The sequence below is a fragment of the Spea bombifrons genome, chromosome 13 (assembly GCF_027358695.1).
Source record: "Spea bombifrons isolate aSpeBom1 chromosome 13, aSpeBom1.2.pri, whole genome shotgun sequence".
Taxonomy (NCBI): Eukaryota; Metazoa; Chordata; class Amphibia; order Anura; family Pelobatidae; genus Spea; species Spea bombifrons.
This window is the reverse complement of record NC_071099.1, coordinates 16,619,194-16,628,807: the sequence shown is the minus strand read 5'-3', so window position 1 is coordinate 16,628,807 and position 9,614 is coordinate 16,619,194. Positions and strand designations below refer to the sequence as shown.

The following is a 9,614-nucleotide window of genomic DNA, read 5'->3' as shown; positions in this document are numbered from 1 at the left end:
ATAGACGAATTAAGGAATGGGGAGGTATACTGCACTGAAGACAATAACTAAAGGGTCATATGGGTACACAATGGCTACACAATACATGGCCTCAAGATCAAAAGTCAAGACTATTGACTTGAATTTTGGATTAAGGTATAACTAGGTTCTGTGATCTATGCTGCTTAACACATGAAGCCGTTAAGGCATTTCCTACTTTCTAACAACCCCAGCCAACACCACCTAATCCCGCAAACAGTTTTAACCTCTTTTTGTAGAGGTTCTGTGTTTTTTTAATTCTTGCCATGTACTCCAAAGCTTTTTGTCGCCTCTGCAGCTTTGGTGAACCCATGAAGTCGTGACCGGTCTGATCTGGGGATAACGAGGCGGCCCTGGCACGCTAAAGCGGCAGATCAGGTTTGTATGGAGTGATGTCCAGCAGCATCCCACCAGACATTTGCCCAGTGTGCTAGATGGCCAGTCTATGCCTTATAGTATACTAACCATTGGCCACGTTGGCATAAGGAAAGACTCTTATAAAAATTCCTGTAGATTATTTAAAGTATACAAAAAACAAAAACTGTCTGCGCTTCTTACCCTAATAAAGTTGGCAACAAATAAATAAACATAATATAAATGAGAGGTTTTGGTTATATGAATTGGCCAAAGCATAATTAAGCTCACCCGCCACGTCAAGGCACACTCTCAATAGGGTGAGAACCGACTCTCACCTCCTACATAGTGGACACACAAAGCAGTTTATACTGCTACCAAAACCTTATTAATGTGTTGGGGGAGGTGCAATTAAACCTCCTTCCTATTAACCCCCGGACAGCAAGCTGCAACCAGACTGATGAGGAGCCAACAACCTCAAATATGTGCAAACAGGGCAAAAAGAAAAAATGCCGGTGCGCTAAGCTAGTCTCAGGCTCAAATAATACAAATGTGTAATACGAGGCCTACCAAACAGGTGTAAGCATGCAGCAAGAAACAGTGTATTGGCTGTAAAATGTATACAAGAAACAAAAACTGTCTGCGCTTCTTACCCTAATAAAGTTGGCAACAAATATATAAACATAATATAAATGAGAGGTTTTTCTTTATATGAATTGGCCAACCTCTCATTTATATTATGTTTATATATTTGTTGCCAACTTTATTAGGGTAAGAAGCGCAGACAGTTTTTGTTTTTTGTATACATTGTACAGCCAATACACTGTTTTTGCAGCATGCGTACACCTCTTTGGTAGGCCTCGTATTACACATTTGTATTATTTGAGCCTGAGACTAGCTTAGCGCACCGGCATTTTTTCTTTTCCCAGATTATTTAAAGTACCAGTTTTGGGGAGGAAACCCATCAATTCCCAGCAGGACTGATTCTGGTCCTTTCAGAGCTTCCCTGGTCCTTCCCTGCATTGTTTTGTTTTTCAGGAGATCTAGTACCAACTTGAGAGTCATGAGTGCCCTTTAGTTTGATTGTTGAGTGGAGCTTTCATTAGAAGCAATTGGAAGAGAAATCTATAAATTGTGCTAAATCTGAAAAATGCCACTATGGTTGCCTCAAATTCATACAGGTTGCCTCAAATTAAGCTAAAACCCTCCAGACAATGAGTTGACCTCAAAGTTACTTCTGGTCAACAATAAAAACATTCTCCTGGCATCCTAGTGAACCAGTCAATGGGGCAGTATTTGGTTAGCAGAAAATACATTGGGTCTACACAGACCACAATGCATATTATAAGTACCTGTTTGGTCATTTTTATGGCGGGAATCTGTATTTGTGTCACAGGTGGTTTTAGAAAATAAGAAGTTCCGAAGTTTTGCTTTCCCTCACATAAATTCTCACGATTTTGGTGCAATTATACAAACGGTAACAGATGATGTTTGTATTGGGAATGATATAACCATGAGTTATCCAGCTCTACACCTCTGGGGCTTCATGATAAAACAGGTTAACCGTAATCAGACACAATGGGATCTTTCATGAAACAATCCCACGCATCTATTACCTAATTACCTCTTAGTTCCTCCACCCCAAAATCTAATCCTGAATTTGCCGCCCTAAAGCACTTTGAGTGCACTTGCAACATAAAGGTCAACAATTTACAATTGTTATTCTTCTTCATGCTATCAGCTTTTTTGACAGCTGAGGTGGTAGAACACAGCTGTAGTAATGAGAGTTGTTTTAGTGGAATCTCCTATTACTTCGAGATTTATAAGGTAAGAATCAGTATTTCCGCTAATATTCTAGTGCTCGGATTCCTGATGCTTAGTGCTACAGCAGAAGCTCATTGTAATACTTTTGTGAGGAGGACTGGTAAAAGTGCCAGCTAAAACCCATTCATAAAAATACTCCGATCATTTTCTTTTGCAAAAGTGATCGTACCATCTGTTCTCTAAGTGAATACATAGCAGTAATTTTAAGGCACCAAATACTTTATATTTGATAGCATTAATTTATGTGGATTTTGTTCCCATGTTGTAAGAATTTGGTTTTCAACCTTAATATATTGAGTTAAACCGTACCATTTTGTTCTCAATGCCTCTAGGGGGTCTTGTTTATGGTAATGCATGAGTCTTCTCTGACGTTGCATGACCGCCCAATGGCCGTGTCCCGCAAGGGAAGGCTCCGGGTAGCCAGAACTCAGAAGTACCCAGGTATGATTGTGACACCACGTGCGTCCTCCCATGTATATGAAGACATAGTGAAGATGGCAGCTGCTGGTTTGGGTTCCAAAGCCCTGTAGATTAGGGTGATATAATTGTTTTCAGTTCCTCAGGGGACTTGTGGTGACCCCTTGTCATCCAATTGTGTCCAAGCAACCCAACGGAGGGTTTGCCCCATGTGCATTTTGGCCAGACTAGGCCAAGAGTCATCCTAGTAAACCTGTATAAATGGTAGTGATGCTATAAAGAATCAACCACAACAACATTTGTAATGAAAGCCACATAGCAAAGCTTTAATAAAGACATGAAAGACCCACTTTAGTTAACAAAGATGTCTGAAGACAGAACATAACAGAAAGACACTGGGCAACTGTTACTATACTGATGCTAAACAATGCAATCCTTCAAACATTACAATCTGTGATGCCAACAATGTGTTTCAGATACCCAGGGGTATTACTGGAACCACTCAGTATAGTAAGTATCATACCTATAAACGTCAGAACTTTAGCCCAGATGGTTTGATTAAAGAATCTAGAAATTTGATTGACTCCAGACATGAAAATAGGTTCCCTCATACGGCGTTAGGCAAGATGGAGAAGAGGAGAGTCTGGTCGGTTCACTTTCTGTAGCCAGATTGATGGTGTTGGTCACGAGAAGAGATCACACGTCCATCACTATCTTCTACGCGAGTTCTAGTGTAATGTGATCCGCCTGAAGAAGAAAGGACAATATTTGATACACGAAAGTAAAAAAGTAAAGGTAATTCCAAAAAAAAAATTGCGAAATGCATACTAAAAAACCCAAAGATTATATTTTTGGCTAATGTGAGTGTAATTCATGTAGAATAGTTTGACAGCTTTCCCTTAAGTTGTTTATTACTCATCAAGTTAAGCCCTCTCATTAGATGCCAACCAATGACATAAGGAAGGGTAACTAACAATGGTCCTGCCCCACCTTATATCGACAGATATTCTTCCCATTCTCTAAATCTATCATTTAGAACGTTTGCAGCTGGACATCTGTTGGGTTTTATTGTATATTGTAATGTAAATCGCAGCTGTTTTCATTACTAAATTAATGAATTCTATATCCCATACCTTGTTTTCCTGACTGAGAACCCGATGAGTAATCAGAGGAATAAGAGAGGTCTGCTGAACCTTTAGGAATCCTGCGGTAAAAAGATCCAAAATGTTTATTAATGTAGAGTAATCAACATGTATGGTGGCATCGGTGACTACCCTCAGGAAAGTAAGGTGTGCGATTATGACATGACATCTTTTAGCTAAACTAAACATCTCCAGAACCTACACAAAATACAGAAGGAGGACATGTTGGCCGCACTGGGTGGAATCTCGTTCTCGTCCCACCTTGGTACTTGGTCTTAAATTATACAAGGAGCAGGCAATTTCGACATAATACAGAGATAGCTACTAGTCTAGAATGTATGAAGGGATAAATAGGTGTAGGGTCTATATAAGCATGAATATGCGACACATCGAGTTAGACATTCCGCCTATCTCATGTCCCTCAGCCCACAAGAGATGTTACTGTCCAGGAAAAACATACTGGGTTCCCTGGCTGTCCAGCAGGCTGCGGTAAGTGCTGATCTCTTGTTCCAGACGTGACTTTATGTCCAAGAGTATCTTGTATTCGCGGCTCTGGTTTTCCATCTCACAGCGTATCTCTTCCAGTTCTGCCTCTACTTTCTGAATCAAAGCCTGGATCTGGGAGAGCTGCACACAGTAACGTCCCTCTGTCTCTGCCAGAGTGCCCTCTAGAGCCATTTTCTGGAATAAGAAGTCATTTTTTTAAAAATGTTTGTACAAAATCAATGGGGAAAGTCAATGGAAAGAAGCAAGAAATAAGAGGAGGAGTGTTGCGTACCATGCTGAGCTGAGCCTGGAGGTCAATTTCAAGGCTCTGGAGAGTGCGTCTTAACTCGATCACTTCAGTCTGAACGCTCTTGATCTCTTGGCTGCTTGTATTCACCTGCTTGCTCAGTTCTTCAGACTGTAAAAAAGATTGAACATTTTATTAAAGTTTGCAAGCTAAATATCATTAAATAATGTTGACATTGTACGAAAGATAGTTTGTTCTGCCATCGTGGCTAAAAGGGATTTGATGGCCATGTGGTTACGGAGAAGACAATAACTTTTCTTACTATGTGAAGGTCCATTGTAACGGGAAGGACTTTAAACGACAAGTACTTTTTCATATATGTTACATATATATATATATATATATACACAGATTTTTGGGGGATGGTTTCAAAGTATGGATCTCACAGATTATGATAAGGGCATTGGTGTCCGTGTCAAGCCATCTCAAAACATCTGCTGTAGTCCAGCCTTCTGTAAATGACCCTATTACTATTAAAATCCTATTAACAGTTTGTATAATCACCTGTTCCTGGTACCAGCGTTCCATTTCCTTTTGGTTCTTGACAATCATCGACTCATATTCTTGTCTCAGGTCATGCAGTACTTTCTGCAGGTCAATTCCCGGTGCTGCCTTCATATCAACGTTGACGGTTCCCAAAACCTGTCCTCTCAGCGCCTTCATTTCCTGCACACAGAAGACAATTGTCACGTGAGTCTTTGTATACAATATACATCCATTCTCCTGCCTTTCATCAGGTGGGGTCAGCTGAGTTGTGTGAAGTTTCAGCAGGCTGCATTATTTCAAGGACGATCTGACAAAGGTCGCAAACAGAGGACATTTCTGCCCTTACCTCAAACCCAGCTATAGATTTAAGCTATAGAAATCAAAATGGCGTCACTTTTTAATTAGCTGAATATTGGTGCGTTTTACCTCCTCGTGGTTCCTCTTCAGGGCTTCCAGTTCTTCCCTCAGGTTCTCCACTTGTTGCTCCAGGTCACTCTTGCAGAGAGTGAGGTCATCCAGGACTCTCCTCAGTCCGTTGATATCCGCTTCTACAGACTGGCGCATATGGAGCTCATTCTCATACCTAAATGTTAAGCAGAGTAACAACAGTCAATTGTAGATTTATTGGATATTCAGAGTAAAAGGGGTTCTTCTGCAGACAAGAATCATAAATGTGTGTTTTTTTGTTCAGCAATGCCATTGGCTACCCAAGGATATTGCAGGCCTGTAACAAAGACTGTTGATGATGTTGTCTATAGTTTTCTGCTACATGTTAATGTGTCTACAAGGAAAGTGCTTTCTGGTCTTTTAGGTGTTTGTTGGCCTTGTAACGACTATTTAGGGGTTTTCCTCGTGCTTTCATGAGTGGTTTAATTATAAATCATTGAAAATGAGTTATATTTAATTGTCTGGAACTTGCCAATATGGAGTACTTTCACACAGTAGTGGACTAAGCAATACTGGTTCTGCTCCATGGTAAGCAATATAGGCATGCAAAGTGTCAAGCTAAGCAATAAATGGCCACGTAATGTGACTCGTCTGACCATCCTAGACTCACTTAATTCTGAAGTCATCAGCTGTCAGTCTGGCGTTGTCAATCTGGAGGACAACATGAGCGTTGTCAAGCGTGGCATTTTGGATCTAAAGGTGAATAAGAAAAATGCATTTTATTCAGAGACAAGCATTAGTTCTAATGAAATCAATTTTTTCAGAGAAACTTATAGAGTGCTATTAGGGGCCAAGCACATAAAGAAGGCATGTCCTACATCCCCCACTCTCATATAATCAGAAGCCCACACCATCTGGCATTGATGAAGACCACCGATAAGCTTACACCAATTCTTATGTATCATTTGTATATTGTGCACTTTAATAGCGGTTTTATGTGCATTCTCTGCAGAATGTAACACTTTGTAACTAAATGCGGCATTAGAAACACCATTCTTAGGAATAATGTCACATTTTTGCTCCATTCTCAATTTTCCCCAGGAACACTCAATTGTCACGTGACAAAAAAGGCAGGCACCTATAGGGTGCTCGCTTCCTCTTACTTAAAACCACAAAAAAAATACTATTACTACATAAAGTTGATTAAGACAAAACGAAGAACTTTCAGGTGAAACTCCCTTGAAACTCAGACGCACAAAGGAAAAACACAGAAACTAATCAAAAAAGTTTTTTTCTTCCATCTAAAGGAAAGACCGCTGAGTTCCTCTAGTTTTCTTATTAAGATGGCATTTGAACGTTTTTTTAAAATACATTATTATTCTATTTTTTTTCTATATTTTTCTATATTATTAAAGTTTGTTTTATCTGATTTTTAAAGAATACAAACAATTTGAGTATCTTTTCACAGATCAAGTGATTTGTAGTCAGTACAAAATACCATGTTAACAAATTAAGTGTGAACCCTGCACAAAAAGCATTGTTGGTCCCTTAAAACCTATAATTAATAAGATGAGATGGAATTCTTTCATTTCACAAAAACTGGCAAAATTAAACAGATAACGTGTCTCATTTGCAGTGTGTACGAGCTGTTGTCCCCTCACCTTTCTCTGCAGTTCTTCGATGATTTTATAGTAGTGACTGTAATCTTGGATTGGCTTTGGACCATGTGTCTCGTACCAGTTTCGTATCTTTTTCTCCAATTCAGCATTGGCCTCTTCCAAGGATTGTACTTTGTCAAGATATGAGGCCAAACGATCGTTCAGATTCTGCATTGTTATCTTCTCATTGCCAGAGAGTATTCCAAAATCATCTTTATATCCATGTCCACCACCAAAGCCAAAGTGACCACCATATCCAGATCCGCCACCGAAGCCTGAACCACCACCAAAACAACCTTCACCACCATAGCCAGCTCCACCACCGAAGCCAGCTCCACCACCATAGCCAGCTCCACCACCATAGCCAGCTCCACCACCAATGCCATATCCACCACCAGCACAAAGCCCTCTGCCATAGCCACCACTCATACTTCCACTGCTTCCTCCATATCCACCATGCACACTTCCTGCATAACTAACACCTGATGCACCACCACCATAAAATCCACCTGAGCTATGCTTTCCAGAAGACACCCTAACACTAGAAGATCCATGAGATGAGCTAAGACCACCCAAGCCTCCTTTCCCCTTGACAGATCCTGATCCATGTCTAGTGCTCATGTTAAAAAGCAGTAAAGACCTTAACACAAAGAGAAGTAATCCCAACAACTGGATCTCACAGATGACCACAGTTGAGCTGACGTTCCTTTTATATAAGAGATACATTGGGTGTCACCATTTAATTGGAGTTCTCTTCCATGTGCCAAATTTCTTTTAACGCTTTTTTTTTCTGTGATAATGGACATTCATTATGTTTCTAGCATAAGGGTGTTATCTTTTTTTTTCAGCAAAGTAGCAATTAGTTTTCAATTCATCATGAACCGATACAATGTAGTCATGCAATTAGTCCAAACATGCATAGAGAATGTGAAAGCCAAACTCTATATAGTCCCTGTGGCAATAATTTGGTGAAAAGATGCAATGCTTTACATTTTTTTTGCCGGGTTCATTGAGTCCATAGGAATAGGAGATATATAGAGTAATAACTAATAAGAGGCATTGTGAAGATGGGGTATATGGAGTATTAGGGGGTGTTAGGTAGAGGTTATACAGAGCAGTAGGAAGCTCAGACCTTCCATGGTAGTGGGGATCACCTCCAACAGCAAAAAAGTGAAGACCAAGTAACTCTTATTCCTAGACCACTGGTAGTATACTTTTTATTGAACATATTGATGTATTTATTCCATAAAAGTCAAACAAACTATTAATTTATTTTATATTCTCAGAGGACATACAAGCATACAATGAGTATTCTCAAAATATAATAGACTTCATTTTGGATTCATGAGTTGGAAAAAACCCAAATTATGTATATTGGATTCCTGATACCACTTAGTTTATTTCTACTTTATGGAACAATTAATGGGAGAGGTAAATCTGTTTTATAAGCGTCTTAATATTATTTTTCGGAGGGCCGGCCAAATACCTGCACGAATGTACCTTTAATGCAACCGGTTACTTGTGTATAGTGCTGATGGCTCATAGTTTCTACCACTGCAGGTGTATGTGACTCAGTACAAACTTGCATAAAAGTCTCATAAAATCAAACCATAAACATTAATGACATGCTGGGGCAAACTGTGGAGAAATCAGCAATGGGAACCAGTAGTAAGCAAAATGATTATCGGCTCCCTTTAACTCATGCAGGGTCATGCTCGTGAAAGCCCAGGCGAAGCGAATCTGAGTTTGAATGGGGAATTATCAGAAGAAGCATTCCAATGGTTGACTTTCGGCATTATCAAATCCGAGTTTACCTCTTTGCCACCATGTAGATTCCGGGGACCAGATGCCAACTTTGATCCTAACACAGATTTTAATATAGGCTTCTTACCCTACCAATGCAACTTAGTTCACAAAATATCTATTTTGTATAAATCCTGACTTACAAAACACGGTTGTGCCGAAATGATTCTAATAATGGGGATAGACAAGAGAAGAAGAAGGTTTTTGCCAGTATGGACCATCCCTGGGGTTTGTAGCTTCCTAGTGGAATTGGAGGCTAACGTGCTGCAAGCCAGCTTAATGCCCATAGCTGGGTAGTTTCAGGGATTGACTCGAAGTCTCAGAGTTTTTGCCTCAATCTCAGGGTCAAGGGGCAGATTCCCAGGGCCAGCCAGCGCTTCCTATCTCACACACTGATGTGGTCATATCTAAGACCTCCAATTGGACCTTTAGCTACCAGTATGTTATGGTTGATATCCCTGCTTGAATGCAGGTGGCTCAATTGAGTGTACCTTTAAATAATAACAAGTAAGGGTTTCCACAAGAACTGGTACCAGAGCTATTGGATAAATGACATTCGGTCTTCTCAACGGGCCATCAAAGGTTTCCATTTTCATGTTTCATGGTCAACTAACTTAGAAAGTTCCCAGGTATGTTGATGCCTTGTGCAGCCTCCTAGGCCAACTACACGTTGTTATCCTATCACAAGTATACAATATGATATACAATATAGCAAAGCTTTGAAATATAATT

General features: G+C 40.0%; 1 protein-coding gene across 1 annotated transcript; it reads right to left on the bottom strand.

Annotated features, from left to right (window-relative positions):
- Positions 1-2,911: 2,911 nt before the first annotated feature.
- On the bottom strand, positions 2,912-7,753 carry LOC128471087 (keratin, type I cytoskeletal 17-like). The gene is made up of 8 exons (XM_053452939.1): positions 7,083-7,753; positions 6,092-6,174; positions 5,461-5,617; positions 5,053-5,214; positions 4,534-4,659; positions 4,216-4,436; positions 3,747-3,817; positions 2,912-3,360 (listed from the first exon to the last, which is right to left on the bottom strand). The coding sequence occupies exons 1-8, from the start codon at positions 7,698-7,700 to the stop codon at positions 3,266-3,268; spliced, it is 1,533 nt and encodes a 510-aa protein (XP_053308914.1). The 5' UTR covers positions 7,701-7,753; the 3' UTR covers positions 2,912-3,265.
- Between the last annotated feature and the right edge of the window lie 1,861 nt (positions 7,754-9,614).